The 22,062-nt window shown below is 45.6% G+C and overlaps 1 protein-coding gene across 1 annotated transcript in view; it reads right to left on the bottom strand.

The window, feature by feature from the left end:
- Positions 1-20,623, bottom strand: part of LOC119420609 (junctional adhesion molecule 3B) — a 234,475-nt gene extending 213,852 nt beyond the window's left edge. The window contains exon 1 of the mRNA XM_037688025.1: positions 20,478-20,623. Coding sequence (XP_037543953.1) covers positions 20,478-20,526 — 49 coding nt within the window. The 5' untranslated portion in view covers positions 20,527-20,623. The remainder of the gene's footprint in view (positions 1-20,477) is intronic.
- Between the last annotated feature and the right edge of the window lie 1,439 nt (positions 20,624-22,062).

Raw genomic sequence — 22,062 nt, 5'->3', positions numbered from 1 at the left:
TGTGTGTGTGTGTGTGTGTGTGTGTGTGTGTGTGTGTGTGTGTATGTATACATATATTAAGAAAATGTTTCCTTAAACCATCCATCCATCCATCCATCCATTATCTTTACCCGCTTATTCCATTTTAGGTCACGGGGGTCGCTGGTGCCCATGTCCAGCAATCACTGTGCGAGGGGCAGGGTACACCCTGGACGGGTCGCAAGTCCATCACAGGGCCACATAGAGACAAACGAGACAAACAACCATTCACTCTCTCACTCACACCTAGGGACAATTTAGAGTTACCAATCAGCCTAACATGCATGTTTTTGGTCTGTGGGAGGAAACCGGAGCACCCGGAGAAAACCCACGCATGCACGGAGAGAACATGCAAACTCCACCCAGAAAGGCCCCTGGACCAGGGTTTGAACCAGGGACCTGCTTGCTGAGAAGCAGCAGCTCTACCAGTTGCGTCACCGTGCTGTTTCCTTAAACCCTCATTCTCCATTTGACATTTGGGGTCGGGGGCAGGGAGCGGGGGTAGGCTGCCTGGTTGGGGTCTGGGCTGTGGGTGGGTGTTGGGCCTTGGGGAGCAATTGGGGGTGGGGCCGGTGCTCCATTTCTCCCTGGATTGTTTGGATCTTTTGATCAGGGTTCCTGGTTGCAGTGGCTGGCCCTTTGGCTGGGGATAGGCTGTGGTTGTGTGTGTGTGGTCGTTGGTGGTGCATGGCGGCGGTCAGGGGCGTGGCTTTGCTTTGATGGGGTGCTGGCTGGTTGGCCTGATGTGACATTCGTGGTGGGGGGTGCTGTGGGGGTGGGGGGAGTGCATGGGTGGCGTGCTGTGGCCTCTCCGGGCCTGTGGTGTGGGGCTGTAGGGATGCCTGATCATTGGTGCGCTGGGCCGGGCTTCCTCAGCTGCTGCTCCCTGCTGCTCAGGCCCCCGGCCTGGGGTCGGCTTGCGGTCGCTGCCGGGTGGGTGGGGCGCATGGACGGCGTGCCTGTTTATGTCTCGGGTTGAGTTTTAGGTGGTCCCCTCTCTTGGATCAATTTTGGCCCCCCATTAAATGTGGGGTCAACTTCCCCCTGTCGTGCTCCCCTCCGGTGGTGGGACCCCTGCCACCGGAACATTGGCAGCTGTCAACAGCTGGGGATGGATGGTGGGGTATGTGCGGGCACGCCCTGGTGGCTGCCTGCCGGGGCCTGGGTGCCCTGGCACTGTTGGGCCTCTGTTGGGGGGGTGGTATGACCTCGGGACTCGGTGTCCATGGCCAGATCTACTCTGGAGGGGCGGGTTGCCGGCGGGGCCTGTGGACTCGTCGCTGCAGCCTCCTGGGGTTTCTGCATTGTGGTTGCCCGGGGCTTCCCTTTGCTTCTCTCTCTGGGGGGTGCGGGTGTCCCTGTTGAGGGACTCCCCAAGTTCCGGGCTTGGGGACCGCTGTGTGTCTGTGGTTCCGGTACTCCCTGTGTTGCCATTGTGTCCTGTGGGGACGGGCCTGTGGGTCCCCACATTCACTATTGAACATTTTTATGGAGAAACCTTATAGTGACAAGCATGCTCACACAGGTGTTTAGGTTCAGGTGTTTATCAGATACACACTCAGTTGGGTTGTGGAGACTACTAAATATATCTTGTATTACCATGTACTGTATAAAATACTTTCTAATGATAATAATAATAATAATAATGTCATCACAATGTCAGCACTGTATGTTTCCATACAATGGCAAAATTAGTCTCTGCATTTAACCCATCCACCACCAGGTGGTGCAGTGGGCAGCTATTGAAAGCGCCCGGGGGACATTTTGATGTAATCCATCCATCCATCATCTTTACCTGCTTATTCCATTTTGGGTCACGGGGGTCGCTGGTGCCCATGTCCAGCAATCACTGTGCGAGGGGCGGGGTACACCCTGGACGGGTCGCAAGTCCATCACAGGGCCACATAGAGACAAACGAGACAAACAACCATTCACTCTCTCACTCACACCTAGGGACAATTTAGAGTTACCAATCAGCCTAACATGCATGTTTTTGGACTGTGGGAGGAAACCGGAGTACCCGGAGAAAACCCACGCATGCACGGAGAGAACATGCAAACTCCACCCAGAGGGGCCCCTGGACCGGGGTTTGAACCAGGGACCTGCTCGCTGAGAGGCAGCAGCTCTACCAGTTGCGCCACCGTGCTGCCGGCACAGTTTATTTATTTTTAATCTTCACAGATACAAAAAAAACTTATATTTTATACATTAAATGTTTAAAAAAAAAAAAAACGTTTCCACACCCCGTCCCTCCATCCCGGTCCTCCCGCCTGCCAGGGCTTGAATCCGGCCTTTGTGAGCAGGTGAGGCCGGGACTCATGGTTCGGCCTCGCGGGCTTCAACGGCTTGGCAGCTCGTATGATCCTCCGCGGTGACACCGCTCGCTCGAATGTTATAGTCGGTCACCAAACACAAAAAACACCTGGACTTCAGAATTAAACACGGCTTTGTCATTATTGTTTTTAAAATCTTAAAAATAGATCCAGCCGCTGCTCCGCATCCAGAGAAATTGCAAATGGCGGCTCAGTGAAAAGTTTCTGATATCCAGTGACTCCTCCCCCTGACCAATCAGAGTCCTGCATTCATGCTTCGGTCCGGACTCAGCTCATCTGAGCTCGCTCGGTCCCACCAGAGAAGCAGAGACGAAAAGAGGTCCTGAATCAGCCTCAAATCGGCTAAAAATACTAGCTATAGTGCTGGTGCAAAAGGGTTCTTTCTGTGGCAGGCTGCCCAGAATTGGGGCTTATTAGGGGCAGTGCAAAAGGGGCATTAGAATTACCAATCAGTCATGTTTCTGGTCTGTGGAAGTTTCTGGAGTACCTGGAGAAAACCCACACATTCACAGAAAGAATATACAGATGCCACCCAGAGGGGTCCCTGACCAGGATTTGATCCAACGACCTTCTCGCTTAGAGGCAACAGCTCTACCAACAGAGCCACCATGCCCCCACCCCCCACCCCTGTGAGCCAATAACCGAATTCTTCTTTAGTTGTTTTTCTCTTATTGACCCAAAATAAAAACATATAAAAACTTGGAATAATAAATGTACCATCTGTTATGTTTCAATTAAATGCAAGATTCTAGATTGGATTTTTTTTTTAAATTTAAAATTTTCTCAAGACTGTATTTTAAATGCCCTGTGATGGACTTGCGACCCGTCCAGGGTGTACCCTGCCCCTCGCACAGTGATTGCTGGACATGGGCACCGGCGACCCCCGTGACCCAAAATGGAATAAGCGGGTAAAGATAATGGATGGATGGATGGATGGATGGATTTTAAACCAAAACATGTATTTTATTTTTATTTTTTGCATGAGTGATTTTAACCTCAAACATTCCTGATCAGCAGCACTCGGATACCTTGAGCTCTTGAAGTGAAGACACGTGCACAGACAGATAAGTGCAAGAGACAGACCCCTCCCCCTGCCCTCCACCAGCTTCTCTCTTTAAATAAACAGTTTTTAAAGCTGTGCTGAAATGAAAACCAAAACTCACAGTAGACCGCTGCGCATGAATAATGTGTTGAAGTTCCCTTTGGCGAGCAGTGAGACCATCAGTAAGTGCTCATACTTTACCTCTTCACGTGACAGAAACACTAAAACTGAACTTGGTGTCATCCATCCATCCATTATCTTTTACCCGCTACTTCCATTTTGGGTCACGGGGGTCGCTGGTGCCCATGTCCAGCAATCACGGTGTGAGGGGTGGGGTACACCCTGGACGGGTCACAAGTCCATCACAGGGCCACAGAGACAAATGAGACAAACAACCTTTCACTCTCTCACTCACACCTAGGGACAATTTAGAGTTACCAATCAGCCTAACATGCATGTTTTTGGTCTGTGGGAGGAAACCGGAGTACCTGGAGAAAACCCGCGTATGCATGGAGAGGACATGCAAACTCTACCCAGGAAGGCCCCCAGACCGGGATTTAAACCGGCAACCTTCTTGCTGAGAGGCAGCAGCTCTACCAGTTGTGCCACTGTGCTGCCGAACTTGGTGTCTTGTTTTATTTAATTGTTTGTGTTGAAATCAAGGGTGTCAGAAGCTTCCGTAATGTGGGGGGGACACAATGATGTGTATAGATGTGAGTGTGTGCATGTGCATGTGCATGTGTGTGCACGTGCGTGTGCATGTGTGTGCACGCGTAAAAAAAAAAAAGGTGTTCACTAGTGTACAAAAAAGCAAAATTTCACCTAGATTTCCTTTAATTCCACACATTTAAAACATGTTTCTCTCCAAGTTTGTGTAAATTCAGCTGTGGGTTTAAAGACATTTTAACTTTAATACACTTTAATACAGAGCATCAGGTCAGCACTATTTGTGTTTATAGAGAAATAAAAAACATCACCACTGGACTTTTTTACTTGTGTTCAACACTACTCATCTAAATTATTTTTCTCACGAAGCTTGAGGACAATAAGGTGTGGGGTTTTTAAAGACATTTCAACTTTAATGCGCCTTAACACACACAGCGTCTCTTACACCTACAGCATCTTACAGCGTCACAGTTACTGCTAAGTTAAGATGCTACAGACGTAGCGCTCCTCTCAAGCATCCTCCTAAAATGAATATATGTTTATGATCAACCCCCTGGTCAACAACTGCCCGCACTAAGGTCGCTAAACTGGCGAGCGAGTAACACAGAGGTTTCTCCATCTCCTCCACCTGTGCGCGTTTTATTCTGAAAGATGCACAGTGTTTCTATTGTTATTTCTATTGTGACAGTGGCAACAGGCTGCTGTGTTTAGAGTTGGAGGTAACCAGGAAAACCTGGAGTGGAGTTTTAGTGGTTTGAGTATTCTCCTATTAATCAAGTGGAATGGATTCGTTCACGAAGAAAGAGAAACTGCGCAGACTGAACTAATGTTTTATAGTAAAAGTGTGTGTGTGTGTGTGTGTGTGTGTGTGTGTGGGGGGGGGGGGGGGGGTTCCAAATGAATGTTTTTTTAATGTGGGGGGGGACTTGTCCCCTTCACATATAATGGTTGCGACACCTATGGTTGAAATATTATATTTTATTCCACCTCTTGCTCTCAGCTTTACTGGGCAGAATTTGCAGAAAGATTTACCTTTAACACCATTGTTCACTTTCAAACTTTCTGGTGTTTACTGGTAGCTAACAGAACAACTTTTAGAGGTGTATTAACAGTACGAACTGATAAGGAGCGTTGATCAGGGCAGCCAACTCAAACAACTTCCACTATTTTCTACTTCCTGACTGCTCAACGTAGAGGAGAATGTCACACTGCAGTAAAGTGGTATCTGTACTGTTGTATAGTGGTACCAGTGACATGCAGTGAGGTTTGTGACAGGTGAGGCACTGACTCATCTGGAGTCGGATGCTCACATATATGAGCCCAAAATAGAAGCTTATATTTCAATTTAGTCTTTTTTCTTCTTCTTTTAAAAAGGCAGTTAATTATGCTTTAATCAACTCTTCTCTTTTTAAATAAATTTAAAAAAATTATTATCTTACCTTTATTTTAAGATGATGAGTTTGGAAAAATGATGATGAGTTTAGAAAAATCCTTTAGTTTTCATCTTCCATTTTGTCTAAACAAATTTAATAGAGTGTAGCGTACTACTGTTATAGTTTTGCTACACCCACACTCCTCTGTGTAACAGAAGAACGCACAGCGACATCAACCAGTTTCATTGTACCTATGGGGCAGCACTGCCCCCTATCGGTGTGGCACGGTACTTTCTGCCTCACCCTGTGTATTTTCACCATGCGTTTATGACCGATTAGAAAGAAGAACTATGTCATACACATTCATTCAATATATTAGACAGACTGTAGCACATCAATATGTGTAGCACATGTGTAATCAAACATGTATATTGGTGATAAAAATAGACAGCAAAGGACATGCACCAACCGTCTACTTCATATATTGTATACACAGCGCCCCAAGAGGTGAACCAGAGCACTACACAGCCTCATCCAGCATTGTTTGAACAGGTAGTGCGTAAATTCTGTGATTTTGACCATTGAAGTGTTGAAATAATTCAGAAAACAGTTTTATAGAACAGTCAAGTGGTCAAATATATTTTCTCTTATCATTGTTAGTATTTTACTTGATGACAGGGGAGAAAGTGCCTCCCCTGCCTCCCCTGACTGCACATCACTGAGTGGTAGGCTGCGCTATCTAAACACTTATGAGTACCAATATGGGTACTAGGGATGCATTGATCCACTTTTTTCACTTCTGAGCCAATCCGATACCGATCTGATACATAGAAACAGTGCTGAATTATCGATATCATCAACATCATTGATTTTATAAGAGGCTGTAATAATCTCCTCTCAAATACAATTTGTACAAATCTATGCATGCATTCTCAAAAAGGCAACTTGAGGTAAGTTTTATTAATGTTGGATAAGTTTTAAAGTCTGAATTAAATTCTGCTAACACAAAACATGTTTGTTTTTATTCCTAGCTTTAAAGTGGATATTAAAGTGATTAATTTAAGTGATTGTTTCTTTTAAATGAATGAATAAATGAATAAAATAAAATAAAATGTTAAAAGGCTTTAAACCTCTGCTAAGTTCATGGCATAAACCAACAGACATGTTCCTGTTTTTAGTTATTTACACCACTTTATAATGTAGCTGTTTTTGTTTCGTTTTTACATATATATATAATTTTCTTGTAATTTTTAAATCATATGTTTCTTTAATGATTGTCTACTGTTGTACTGATAAATATCTCCTGGAGGGTAAACTATATCTTGGCTGCAAGTATCAAGCTGCAAAATCTTTTGTTTTCTACAACTGATAGCAGTTTGTCATTAATTATGATGAAGTTTAGCAACTTCTCGGTAAACATTTGAGCTCCGGGGCTTCAGTGATGTCTTTTTCTTGTTCAATCCAAAGCAAGCAGTCGGATTTCAGTCACCCGCGCTCAGTCTACCCCTCCTCAGAGATGGGCAGATTTAGCGGGGCAGATTGGACGCGGCTGGCCGGGGTCGGGCTGCCTGTTACGGGTTCAGCGAGAGGAACAGACCGCTGAAGCCCCGGAGCTCGAATGGCCAATGTAAAACTAACTTTACCGCAGTTTAATGTGGCGCTATGGCTCTGCAGACATTGCACGTTGCTGTCTTGTTTTGTGGTGTTTCTAGTGTAAAATACTTCCACAAAGCGGACATGTTTCGATGAAAAGTTGGTTAGCGGTTAGCCACAGTGCTGCTAATTCAGTCCAATGTGAGGCGGGTCTTATTACTCTGGGCTCATAAGACACGCCTCCGTTCAGGAAATCCATTCCATACTTTGAAGCCAACATGCATCATGGATCTGAAATCTCTGCAGGTTGGATTGGAAAATGGATCAGTCACATTGTCACCAATACCCGATCCAGAAGTTTTTTAGATATTGGTACCTTTACCGATATTGATATCGGATCAGTGCATCTCTAATGGGTAAATGGAGATGGTATCAGAACCAATACTGGTATCTGTGCATCCATCACTGTTTGCTTTTCACATTCTGAAAGCATCAAACTGTAAAAGACTGTTTCAAAAAGAAGAAAAGTAAAAGCAGTTCTTGAAGCCTTCAGTCTCATGAGGCGGACCAACACACCCTGCTTGTTTTCTGAATGCCTCCAACAGCGCTCAGCTCCACCGTGACCTCAGGCAGCTCATCAGCAGGGGAGTCTTCTCTCTTTGATTTAAACAGGTGGTTCTGATTGTTGCGCAGTGCTCGTGCAATGTAGAGCAGTCTGCCTCCATGTGTTTTCTATTTGGAATAGTGCATGTGCTAAGACAGCACAGCCAGGTCCAGGAGGAACGCAGCAGATATTTCTGATTACGCCTGCAACGCCATTCAAAACAACTACCACCCACTCCTGCTCAGGTGCTTCATCTCATTCCACAGAAACAGCCATGTAGCTCTTGGACTTTGGACAGAACATGACTTTTAATTGCTCAACCATCCACATGACTGACTTCCATAAAAAAATTTAAAGACCTAACATTCTTTAAAGGAATGATTATCACTCGCCGCAAGTTCTAAAGTGAGGTCATCTTATGCTGACAAATGACAAAGTTGTAGATTTTAAGACTTGAAAATGAGATTACAGTGTTTCTTCTAGTTAGCTTGCCATGGCGGGGTGCTCATCTCATCCATGATTTTTGCTGATGGGGGTGGGGGGGGGGGTGGAGACATGTCTGAGCGCAGCTTGTACTAACAGTTTTTGAGCGGGGACGGGGGGTGTTCAGCATGAGGGAAGAGGCAATGTGAGTGCTGCCTTGGGATGTTTAGCTAGAGAGCCTGTATTTTGCGCCGTTACCTTAGTGATATGTCAGTGCCGGGTGGGGGTGGGAGGGGCAAGTTCGGTTTGGTAGGCAGGGTGCTCAGTTCTGTTGATGGGGTGGGGCACCCCGCCTGTATAATGGTAGGGGAAAAACCCTTCATGGCAGGAAGAGATGGCTGCAGCGTACGTTTTAATCGTGCTGAACGCCAAGTTCCTGTCCATCAGCTGTTGTAGAAAAGACAGCACGCCACTCTGCCAGGTCTTACTGGTCTTTTAAAGTGTCGATTCTCGTTTGTGATAAACGAGCTCTCATGGTGGTTGAATTTTTAACTCCACTCCCAGATAAACAATTGTCTGGGCCGGGAAAATTGAGCTTTTCTTCCAATTTATGGCGAAGCCCAGATTTAACAGGTGTGATGTCAACACCTGAGCCTGCATCACTGCTTCTTGTCTGGAGCGTGACAGCAGCAGCAGGTCATCCAGGTAAAACAAGACTCTCATCCCTTCTCTGTGTAACGGATGCAGGGCTGTCTCCACACACTTTGAGAACGTACGAGGCGCGAGGGAATACCCGAACGGCAGCCTGTTGTACTGATACTTCATCCCTTGAAAGGAGAAACGCAGGAATTTTCTGTGTTTTGGGATGATCGGTATGTGAAAATAAGCATCTTTTAGGTCGACGGAAACAAACCAGTCGTTTCTCTGGATGTTGTCCAAAAGCTGTCTGGTTGTCAACATGTGAAACGGCCTGTCCATGATCACTTTGTTGAAAGCTGACAGATCCAAAATCGGTCTCATCCCTCCAGTCCGTTTGGGGACCAGGAAGTAACGTGAGTAAAACCCTGTGTTTTCCTCTCCGTTGGGAACTCTGGAGATTACTTCTTTTATCAGAAGCTCTTGGACTTCTGCATTTAGGGATGAGATTTGGTCTGGTGATGACAGGACTGTCTCTAAAATTCCTCCGAACGGAGGGGGTCGGGTTGCAAATTGCAACGTGTAACCTTTGCATAACACCCTGTCCATCCATCTGTCTGGCGAGCATGTTTTTAGCCACTCCGCGTAACGTTCGTGGAGTGGACGTGCGTTTAAGTGATGCGTCATGTTTTGTACGGATGTCATCCAGTCCACCACCTCGACCGCCGCCATGCATCGCGGGAATGTTTTCCGCGTGACCCAAGGCGAGGCTTCCTCGAAAAGGCTCTGAACGCACCCATGTGCTGCGTTCGGACTGCGGACCAACCTTCATGTCCAGGTGGGCTGATGTGTGTTGAGGCGAAGCATGTGAGAGCTGATGACGCCGTGGGACCGCGCGTTTGACATCGCTGTGGTGAAACGCGTGTTGCTCCTGCCGCGTGCGGTGTCCTGCGCTGGGTTCGCTTTGAGATCTCGCATCTATGCCGCCATGAGCGGGCGAACGCTGAGAAGCGGAGAGCGCGACTTCATCTACTCCGTGCTCTTTGAGTGAAGGCTGCGAGCCCCACGGGAGCACACGTTTTCTCTGGCGGGACGCACGCTGCTCTCGCTGGAGGAGAGACTCGTCACTGGGTTCGCTCAGCTGTCTCACCCTTATGCTGCCGTGAGCGGCCGAGCGCCGAGACGCGGTGGGTGAAGGCTGCCCGCGTCGCAGCTGCACGCGTTTGCTTCGGTGAGGCTTGTGTCGCTCTTGCTGAGAACGAGGGCCTTCACCGGACCCGGCCTGCGGTCCCACATTTATGCCGATGTGAGCCGGTGAGCGCCGGGGAGCTGTGTCTACACCATCATCAACACAACACCGTTTGGATGAAGGCTGTTTGCGTCGCGCGAGTGCGCGTTTGACACCGCTTGAATGAGGATCGTGCAGCTCGGGTTGACAACGAGTTATTTCGCTTACCATTGTGTCGTGTGAGCGTCTCGTCATGTCTTGGAGCGACGGTGGGTTTAAAAAACCTTTATTTAAGGACACCGGCTCGTTATGTGTGGAGGATGTGTGCGCAGCCGCTGTGAGTTCATCCAAGCTTACAGACTGGTTAAAAACAGACACTTTGATCATTGAATGATGATTTATTTCAACTTTCGTTTCACTTTTACACACACCCTCTGCAGACCGTCATTTTTTAAATCTTCTCCCCCGTGAGCTCTGCGATTTGTTGGCCCAGGGTGCCGTCTGCAGGCGATCTCTGGGGAAACGCTGAACTGCTGGTTGCCGGGATGAAGAGGGCTGGTCTCTGACGGGCGGGGCTGGTGGTGGAGCTGAGCGAGATGCCGCGGCGGCGGCCGTGGAACGTTGTTGCTTCTGCCTCTGCTCACGACGGTCTCTCCAGCGGGCCAGGGGGCGGGATGAACCACGCGGCTTGACGAGGTGGCGCACAGTCTCCGACACCTCCTCCGACTGTTTGGAGTTCGCCAACATGGCCTTGAAACTGCTCCCGAACAGCGCGTCCGCCGTGATGGGGCCCTCCATCAGGTCTCTGTGCAGTTTCTCCGGCAGCGAGGGGGAGTGACGAAGCCAGGTGGATTGCTGAATCATCGTCATCCACACTGCAATCCTGGACAGGCAGACCGCAGAAGAGGCACACATGTTGAGGATGGCATTGACTGCCTTACAGAGGGAGCTCTTGGACTCCTCGGGCAGATCTGCAGCCTCCAGCCTCTTGGACACGCTGTATGCTAGCAGCGCCACATTGTTGTTAGCTGCGGCTGCCTGAAACGCACATTGATGAGCCCGATTGGAGAGCGTGGTCACCGTCTGGTCATGTTTCTCAGGAGGGACGGGCCGCTGCTCCGAAAGCTTCTACAAGGCTTGGCTCAAGGGGGGGTACTGAGGGAAAACCCCGCCCGGTGAACCCCTCCACTCTGGTGATGGGAGCGAAGGTGGCGACGGGCGCTCTCAGCTTACCAGGCCCGGCTGCGGCCTCGTTCCAATACGACGTCACCGCTGGAAAACGAGGCCAGATGGGATCAGGACGGCGAGCCGGAGTAGAGCCAAACCTTCCCGCGAGATCATCCGATCTGGGCGGGGGTAAGGGAACGGAAAGTCCCTTCATGTCAGCAGCTTCCCGGATAATGTCGGGCAACTCCGAAAGGAGTGCGCCGACGGCAGGGAGCAACGTGGCCGTTAAGGCGGGAAAGCCCGGAGGGGTCGAGCAACCGCTCGGCCCCCCTCGTTCCAACACTGCGCTCCTCGGGAGGGAGCGAGCATCGGGGCTGCTGCTAACGTCACCAGTCCCAGAGGAGCCATCCGATTCGCTCCAAGAGCTGGCGTCGAAGAAGTCGATCACGTCGTCAGGCGAACAGTCTCCTGCCACGGACAGGCAGTCCTCAACGTTAGCCTTAAACAAGGCTGCTCTCCTCTGCCTTTCCTCAGGTGGAAGATCGTCACAGAGGCGACAGGAGGAAGCGCGGGCGACGTGGCGGGGACCCAGGCATCCCTCGCAGGTGTCGTGCCGATCAAAGCTGAGCAAGTAACTGGTCTTGCAAGATGGACACAAGCGGATGGTGTTGGAGCTGGACATCTTGTCAAAGGTCAGTGTTATTAGCTTGCTGAAGAAAAATGGGAGCCGATTACCCACTCTTAACGTAACTTATACGGATCGGGTGGGGCCCACACAGCAGGTGGGCGTGGACTAAATTTTTTCAATGTGATGCTTCGCATAATGGGATGAACCCACCAGCGACAGCCTTAAAGGGCAAAGCCTATACAAAATAGAACTGTTGAATGCCTTTACTTTTCAGTGGCTGGTGATAAAAATGCTTTATTTTGTAAAAGCTATTGACACAACCAGCCTCTGCTTTCAAATGCACTGACCTGTCCCACCTGGGGAAGCTTGTAACAAACAAGTCCTGCCTGTGAGGATTTTTAATTCCGTTTGTCTGGCCCTGATTCACTCTGCCATTTACCGTCCCTGAAGCAAAATGTCAGATTGGAAGTGACTCGTTCACAGGGACCACCGTGCCATTCAGAGACAGTACTCCAACCGTCTGCTTGGTAGCTTCAGACAGACAAGTTTTCCTTGGAGATGATCAGAAAACATGGAAACAGTGCCGTGGGTGTCAAGACCCTGCTGAGGAGGAGTTCAGCTGAAGAGTGATGAGATGATTTATTTGCAGAAAACTCAACTATCTAATGGGCAACTCGATGTTAATCTTATTCCTTCACATAAAAACAGGACAGATTACAGCAGATCAGCTGTGAACCAAAACAATAAGAAAGTCAGTAAAATGTCACCTATCATGGAAACACATCTTCTCTACTTGATGTTTGAATTAGGGGTGCACCGATTGCAGTTTTCTGGCCGATCACCGATTTCTAAAAAGTCTGACCTGCCGATTCCGATTTTGGCCAATACCAATTTTGTTTTATAAGCGACACTGTCAGGTGTTATAAGGTCACAATGCACTTTCAATTTTTCAATATTATTTTATTGAAAAACATACCCTTGAACAAGATCCTAGAAACAATTCAAACTTGTTTAACTGGCATGAGGTAGTGCTATGAAATATAAATGAAGTTTAGACAATTTTTAAAACAAACAAAAAAAATCGGTAAAATCGGTTTCTCATGCAAGTATCGGCCGATTTCTGATTTCCCAAAATTAAGGAAATCGGGGCCAATTTATCGGTGCACCCCTAGTTTGAATGATGAGAGGTAAAAGAAGCATTTGTGTGAATTAAGTCTGGCTGTAAAAGGATACTCATTTCCCAAGAACAAGAGCAGATTTGAACAATAAGTGAAGCAGAACAAAGCACAACAAGCAGGACACTCAGCCTCCTGTCCTTTTGTCTGGTTGCTCCTGAGTCTCTTTGGACCTTAAAACAGAGCTTTAGCTTCACACAACCTTTGAACTTCTCTTTGAGGCTAGGTGACCTTCAAACAGTTTACTGGGGTTTTATTATTAAAAAGACATTATTTTCTTCTGTCTTCCTTTATAATAAATTCTATCGGTTTTTGATGGGTGGCTCGATGGCTATATGGCACAGTGGCTCAGTTGGTAGAGCTGCCACGTCTCAGTGAGAAGGTTGCTGGATAGAATCCCAACCAGGGAGCCTTTCTGGTTGGAATTTGCATGTTCTCTCTGTGCATGCATGGGTTTTCTCCGGGTACTCTGGTTTCCTCCCACAGACCAAAAACATGCATGTTAGACTGACTGGTAACTCTAAATTGTCCCTAGGTGAGAGAGAGAGGTTGTTTGTCTTGTTTGTCTCTATGTGTCTCTGTGATGGACTGGAGACCTGTGCACTAAAGCTTGACCAATATGGAAATTTTGGCTATCGCCTATAATGATATTGGGAGGGTAAGGCTAATGCTAATAGCCGATATATTGGCTGAACATTTTTGACTTTTGCCCACCCCCAATAATCTAAGTAAAAAGCTAAACCTGTTTAACACTTGAAGTCTTGAAACAGTCTTCCTAACGTGCGTTTACATTTTCTATCCTCCACTATTCACCATAAAGTTATCAAGTGTGTTATAAAAATATAAATTAAACAAAGAAACATGCTTCCCTGTTCATTGTTTAAACAGACAGTCATGTATGGTGAAGGCATAATTAGTGTTGACTGCAGCGGAGTTTATTTTTCTTTGTAGAGAAGATTTCAGACAAACAATGCATTTCACTGAGGATGACAAAGATAACGTTACTAACACTGATATATATTTACCTCTAGGCTTAAGTTTTACAAGGCAAAAGCCTAGCTAGGTTATCTAAACATTAGCTTGCTAAGTTGAGAGGCACGTAGCTTATGACAATTGAGTTGGTGGATTGAAGAGAACTTATTGTTGATAATTTACAGATCAGTTAAAATAAATTTACCATGCTTTGTTCAGCAAAATACGGTACACAGTATCTCTCCTTGCTTCGCTATGCTGAAGGGTGCAGCACAGCCATGACTTGAAAGTAGTCTGCATGCGCCCTCTGCTGGATACATTGTACAATTACGCCATTTGCAAACAAGGACACAGCTCATTCCAGCATTTTAGGCGTGAAAATTAGAAGTGTTTATATTGGCATATAATTACAGTGTTTCCCCAACCATTATACAAACAGGGCGCCCCGCTCCATCAACAGAATCGAGCACCCTGCCTACCTGCTCAGTTGGATTAATCTGTATAAATAAAGGTTGAATGAACCAACCCCCAACATACTGATGTAGCATGGGGGGCAACACAAACGTGCTAGCAAATGCAACTGATGTCCCCTCCCCAATCAACAAAAGTCGGCAGTAACGTAGCACTAACCTAGCGGGCAACACAGACATGACTCCATCCCATCCTCCACGGTCCCACACCCCCGTCAACAAAAAAAAAAAAAAAAAGGATGACGAGCGCCCTACCAAGGGAACTGATCTAGGGGAATCAGGGGAAACACTGTAATGGGCCAATTATCACAGATACCAATTGGTCCCCAAATGCCTATATCAGCCTAAAATATTGGCCATACCGACATATTGGTCAGGCTCTACTGTCTAGGGTGTGTAACCCCCCCCCCGCATAGTGACTGCTGGACATGGGCACCAGTGACCCCTGCGACCCAGAAAGGAAAAAGCGGGTAAAGATAATGGATGGATGGATAGATGGACAAAGAAAAGTTGTTCAAGAGTTTGGGGGAGAAGAGGGGGACTCAATAAAAAGAAAAGAGGGATTTCTGAGGGGTTTGAAAGACAGTTGTTAAATTGATGAGAACTCTTGTGATGTTTAAATCTCTTGCACGGCTCTCGTTACACTCCTAGATTGAAGTCTTCTCATTTAGACAAGCTGTTTAAGCAGAACTGAGGCTTTCTGTGTTGTTGCTATAGACAATACAGAGTTGAACAAAAAAAAACACCAGCAATGTTTGAAATGTATTCCTGACCCAGGTGTTTCTTATCTAAGTAAACGCAGTGATCTCAGAGTTTCTGTGTGCTCTGTACTAATTTATGTTGAGCAACTTCCAGCTCCCACATATCTTGGCTGTGCTGTTGTCACAAAGTTCCTGCAGATGTCCTATTAAAAAAACACAACTTTTTAGCATGTTGTAGTAAAACAGCTCAGGTAAGCCAACAGTGGAAAAATGTTGATGCATAGTTGTGAGCGTGAGCAGTTTTTCAGACTTTAGCTCCACTGACAAGTCTTGTAGCTGGACTCAGGATGGCCTTTACTAGGAATGACCATTAGGATGATCACCACCCCTGAGAACCCATCCATCCATCCATCCATCCATTATCTTTACCCGTTTATTCCATTTTGGGTCACGGGGGTCGCCGGTGCCCATGTCCAGCAATCACTGTGCGAGGGGCGGGGTACACCCTGGACGGGTCGCAAGTCCATCACAGGGCCACATAGAGACAAACGAGACAAACAAACATTCACTCTCTCACTCACACCTAGGGACAATTTAGAGTTACCAATCAGCCTAACATGCATGTTTTTGGTCTGTGGGAGGAAACCGGAGAACCCGGAGAAAACCCACGCATGCACGGAGAGAACATGCAAACTCCACCCAGAAAGGCCCCTGGACCAGGGTTTGAACCAAGGACCTGCTCGCTGAGAGGCAGCAGCTCTACCAGTTGCGCCACCGTGCTGCCCCCCTGAGAACCCAATGAACTGAAATAACAAGCTCATCTCTCAGATCCAGTAAATGAAACCGTGTGCTCTGCAGAGTACGAACTCACTGCTTCCTTTCACAAGCTTTGATTTGCGCCAGAAACTAAATTAGATTCAAATATTTTTCAGAACATATAAAGCATTTGGCTACAGTCAGAGCTTGTTCTGAACCAGCACCTATCAGCAACAGTTATTCAGAACACAGCTTGGGACAAACTCAAGTCCAGTTTAGCTGCCAGAGGCCATGTTGGCTGGGAGCCAGATGGCCACATGGCTCAGCCTGAGCCACACAAAAGAAAGCCTTAAATCTTCACAAGCTTCCACACACACCCATGAAAAAAAGTCATTATATTGAGGCTTATCACAGCTTTCCTCAGACAAACATTGCGAGAAGACCCTAAAAAACAAAAAGATATTCAGCTGACAGCCTGAAGGTATGTGACAAGAAACATGATCAGGAGAACAGGAACAGATTTCAGATGAGCTCACAGAATGTGGACTTCAGAAGGAACAAAAACACCTACACCCCCCTGAACATAAGAGGATCTGCGGTGGAAGTGGTCTTCAGCTACAAGTACTTGGGTGTACACATGAATGACAACCTCAGCTGGAGCAACAACACCACCAGCCTGATCAAGAAAGCTCATCAGAGACTCTACTTCCTCAGACGGCTGAGGCGAGCTGGTCTGGGAAGCTCAGTCCTCACCTCCTTCTACAGGTGTGCAGTGGAGAGCATCCTGTGCTCGAGCATCAATGTGTGGCATGGAGGCTGCACAGCTGCAGAAAGAAAAGCTTTGCAGAGAGTGGTGAAGGCTGCACAGAAATCTGTTGGAATCAGTCTCCCCACCATCACAGACATCTACACCTCCAGATGCAGGAAGAGGGCCACCTGCATCATGAAGGACCCCACCCACCCAGCACACACACTTTTTGCCCCACTCCCCTCAGGAAGGAGGTTAAGGAGCATTAAGTGTAGAACCACTAGACTGAGGAACAGCTTCTACCCTGAGGCTGTTAGACTCATGAATCTCTAACTAGAATAATCACTGTGAAAAACCATATCATGTTGCTGCTGATCTGTTTCATGTTGCTGCTGATCTGTTTCAATGTTGATGTGTTCATGCGTGCACATCTGCTCACAGACTCATGTTCATGTTTGTGCTGATGTTCAATGTTTTATGTTATGAGTGCTTAGTGTATATTTAGTTGATGTTTTTCTTAGTTCATATCTTAGATGTTATTACTGTTTTTCTTAGACATTTTATTGTTGGATGTAACTGGGACCCCGTGTACATAATTTCGCTCCACCACATGTACCACATGAGGTGCGAATGACAATAAAGTGACTCTGACTCTCTGAGAATAAGTCTGGTCAGACACCGATCACAGGAGTCTGTAGCTCCTCTCATTTGTCTGTCACTCCTTAAAAGCTTGTTTGGCAACTTCAAACTGCGGTTCTGTAAAACGTTATGAACAAATAACATCTCACCTGCTGTAGATAGCCCTTTGACAAACGTCAGTATGAGAGAAAAAGTGTTTAATTTACTTCTGACAGGGCTGATGAGCTTATGACTAGTCCAAAGACAGCTAAGACCAAAGTGGACAGCAAAAGTTGTATATAGTTAAATGTATAACACACTCTACTGGAGTTCTCTGGGTATTTGAAAGAGGCAGTGGCAGCAGCAGTTGGCTGTAGAGTTTCTGAAGTGGCTGAAGTCACTGCAGGAATTTTATGACTCCTGTGTTAAATGAATTGTATAAAAGTCTCAGTGTTTACATGAACCAAGATGAATTTTGGAGACTGAAGCTGTTTTATCATTAGTCCACTGTAGTGTTGACCATGTTAGGACTAGCCATTAGCTCATCAGTCAAATAAGAAATAATCTAATTCTGATTTTTAAAAGTACTACATGTTTCTGTCAACTCTTGCAATGACTTTAGGAAGTTTCCTAAACTGGAAAATATATTTACTAAATCCAAAATGCAAGTTATTCTCTTACTAATAAAACAATTAAAATTAATAAATAACTTGATATGTTGCACAGCAAAACAATGAAACTATTTTTTTTTTTATTGAAAATTGTATTAGTTAGAAATAAATAAAACAAACGTTTGCCCTTTATTGATGGGTTTAGGACTTTAAAAGCATAAATAAATGCTGAGCAGTCCTTGAAGGAATCATCTGCATGTTTTTGTGCCAGAGCTTTATAATAAGACCGTCTTCAGAGAAATGACGGTGAGTGACCTTATAGGTGCAGCATCATGATTTATTCTGAGCTGATCTGTCAGACCTTTAGGCATGCGTTGAGGATTACTCTCACCTACTACTACACCAGATGTTAGGTTAATATCTGTACAACTTACTGAGTTCTAGTCATTTATGTGTTGGCTAAGGTCACTTATCTGTAGCGGACATCTTAAATTGAGTCGACTCCAAAAGTTAATCAGTTGTAAATGGACAATCTAGGGCTGCTGTGAATATCCTATCAAATCAATATAATTAATTTTATAATTTAGTCTGCATCAATATTTTTAGTTGACTACATTTTTGTTAACTTATTATTTATTTTCTTAAACATTTCAGCAGTTTTTCTGCATGCTGCTAGTCTACATTGTTAGTCAAGTTCCTGTCAGCTCCATCTGAAATACAGTTCAATTTTTAAAACTTTGTGCAGATAAAACAGATGAGGCTTTGACTGTGTTTGAATAGGCAAAGGATCTAAAAAGCACATACAGACAGACAGACAAACAGACTGAGACAAACTTATTTGTATTTGTTTCTCTGCTCTTCAATTCAATTCAATTCAAAAATACTTTATTAATCCCAGAGGGAAATTATTTGTTGTTGTAACTCGTTATCCTAATTTCATTAAGAGATGTTATAGATGCTGATGGCTGTAGGCAGGAAGGATCTCTTGTAAAGGTTCATCCCACAGTGGATCCTAAGAAACTGGCTGCAGATGCCGTCCGATCCGTCCACCCAGACTCGGCTGGCCTCTCGGTTCCTCCGGACTGTAGAACCGCCTGAATGCCAGGCAGAACTCCTCCCAGAGCGATGGCCACTCCTCCCAGCAGTCTGCCGAGCTCCTCATTGCTGCAGACAGCCAACTGTAGGTGCTGAGGGACGATCCTGTCCTTCTGCTGTCATGAGCCATGTTTCTTGCTAATTCCAGGATCTCAGTGGTCAGGCACTCGAGCACAGCTGGCAGGTAGATGAGAATGCATCCATAGGACATCCTTTCAACTCATTTGAGATTTGGGGCTGTAGTTGAGATATTATTTGAGCTTTTGAGATGTTAATCAGCTGCTGTTGGTTGTAGAAAAATGCCTTGTTGCCATGGTTACGCAGCATAACAAATGTCCAAAACTAAAAAAGTTTCAGTAAAAATCCTTCCAGCTGCACAGCATCCGATACCAGAGGAAACAATCATCCAAAAAATGTGATTTACATCCAGAAAAAGAGGAATTAACGATTCCAAAAGCAAAATGTCAGAATGAAAGTAACAGAGCTGCTCCAACATGCAGCCACCTTGAGCGGCACAATTCTAGAATTTAGAATTTTACCTTTCTGAAGGTAAATAATGGGACTGAATCCCTGCAAAAGAAGGATTTCTCACTACAGTTTAATGCAGTTCTAAAGAGCAATATCCTACAATATAATGGATATTTAGGCTTTTTATTTTAAATACATTACTAATTAGAGCTACAATTATTTATTTCATTATGCTGGCTTTGAAACTATAAACATATATTTTCAAATTTAATTCGCAAGTCTTTGTTTGCATTTTACTTCTGGTGTGCTGTTAATATCAGCACTGACTGTTAAAAACTAAAATAAAACTGATGATTTTGATTTTTGGAGAAAAACGTCATTTAGATTAAAAAAAAAAAAATTACCGTACAATGAAAAATATTTGATAGTGGCAGCTGCTTGTACATCCACAGATTACTTTATTGGAGTCCACTGGTTCACGAGATATTTTCCAAACAGACAGCGCCTGGCAGCTCAGATCAGACAGGTGTCCATCACGAGACAGGCTCAGGGCGGAAGTAGAGTCCGTCGGGACAGCTCCTTCCGGTCAGCCAGCAGAAAAAGACAAACCCAGCCGGTATTGTCCCGCATCACCCGTCTCTTAGGCTCATCCAGGTGCCAAGCCGTGGATCATTGTGCTTCATTCTCACACAGGAGCTCCAAAGTTCACTGATTGGTTGTTTGCGGACACCGAACGTGTTGAGTGGAAACAGCTCAACACGGACATTTTATTTATGACACTTGCATCAAACAGCGGGGAACAAGTGACGTTTTCCATAAACAATAGCGGATTAAAGCAAAAATCTTCGCTGAAAACTAAAAAAAAAAAACCACCTTCTAAATACTACTTTATACTCCATATCTTTACACTCTAAAACTATATTTATATTAAAGAGTATTTACAGCTTGGCTACACAGTAGTCGGGGGGGACAGCGCGCTCGCGCTCAGTCACTTTTTCAGAGTTAACGGTTCGGATAGTTTCTCTCAGTCGGGCTTTTTCGCCAAACGCCAGCGAACAGAACCGGCCCGACTGATGCAGGAGCTCCGAACCTTCGCCGGTAACTCCGGGGAAAGATAAGGAGGTGAAAAACAGCGTTTTGTTTTTTACTTACAGTGAGTTGAGAAGAGAGTCAGTAGACAAGCCAGACGTGTTTTCGCCATCTTGGTGTCCGTGCAGTGTTGAGCGCGGGAGGCTGATCATGCGCAAAGTAACCTCCGCCGCTTCGGTGAGAGAGAGACTACTGTAGACAGCAGAGAGGGAGAGAGAGACTACTGTAGACAGCAGAGAGAGAGAGAGACTACTGTAGACAGCAGAGAGAGAGAGAGAGAGACTAGACTACTGTAGACAGCAGAGAGAGACTACTGTAGACAGCAGAGAGAGAGAGAGACTACTGTAGACAGCAGAGAGAGAGAGAGAGAGAGAGAGAGAGGCAGGGGACGTATTAATCTGGGTTTCCATGGAAACCGAAAGCATCATTCATACAGACAGGACTATAGTGGACTCTGTCAGAGGTTTTTACTGCTGCAGCTCGTCAGGAGCTCAGATATAAGAGATGTCTGCAATGTAGGTAAAAATTAAAAACTATTTTGATTTAAAACAAAATCAAAGTGGGCAGCACAGTGGCGCAACTGGTAGAGCTGCTGCCTCTCAGCGAGCAGGTTCTTGGTTAAAACCCCAGTCCAGGGGCCTTTCTGGGTGGAGTTTGCATGTTCTCTCCATGCATGCGTGGGTTTTCTCCGGTTTCCTCCCACAGACCAAAAACATGCATGTTAGGCTGATTGGTAACTCTAAATTGTCCCTAGGTGTGAGTGGGAGAGTGAATGGTTTTTTGTCTCGTTTGTCTCTGTGGCCCTGTGATGGACTTGCGACCCATCCAGGGTGTACCCCGCCCCTCGCACAGTGATTGCTGGACATGGGCACCGGCGACCCCAGTGACCCAAAATGGAATAAGCGGGTAAAGATAATGGATTGATGGATGGATGGGTTATAATGATGGCAAGGACCGTGTTTTCAACAAGTTAATCAATGCAAAAGTTAGAAGCTAGATAAATGGCAAAAGAAGGTCAGGTGATATAGCAACATTGCCAAAGGACATGCAGAGAGATAAATTTGTTGAAGCTCGTAAAGCTCATTGAAACAAAGATCATTCTCTTGAGAAAAGGGTTTCAGATTACAGTTCATGTCTAATGTCAGCTAAGACCAAACTATATGAGTATGTGAAGTACTAAACAAAATATGTGAAAAGAAATTTGCTTTTTATTTTACAAAACTATCCAAAATAGTGGGAATAGCTCTGTTGGTACCTCTAAAGAGAATCAAGAATGTTTTTGTCAGACACAAAATGAGTAAATAAACAAGGTCTCAATATAGTGCATAGAAAAAAAAAATCAATAATGTGCAATACAGAATAAAATATACAGAAGTAGGCAGCTAGAAAAAGAAAAAAAATTATATATATATATATATATATATATATAAGATCAAGGTGGGTGGTGTGGAGGAGTTAGGCCTATTAAGTTATTTAAAGACTAGAGGTTGGAGGGTGTAGTTTAAAGTGACAGTGCAGGAACTATTTAGCTGCAGGAACACCAAAAAGACTTTTGTTCGAGTTAATTAATTGTCATGTTTTGCAAGTAAGGGCCCAGGTTGCAGTATGTCCTCCTGATGCATGCTCAATAATCCAAACCCAACGTAAA

This window comes from Nematolebias whitei, chromosome 14 (genome assembly GCF_014905685.2).
Source record: "Nematolebias whitei isolate Nwh7 chromosome 14, NemWhi1, whole genome shotgun sequence".
Classification (NCBI taxonomy): Eukaryota; Metazoa; Chordata; class Actinopteri; order Cyprinodontiformes; family Rivulidae; genus Nematolebias; species Nematolebias whitei.
The sequence above is the reverse complement of the archived record's forward strand: the minus strand, read 5'-3'. Positions and strand labels throughout refer to the sequence as shown.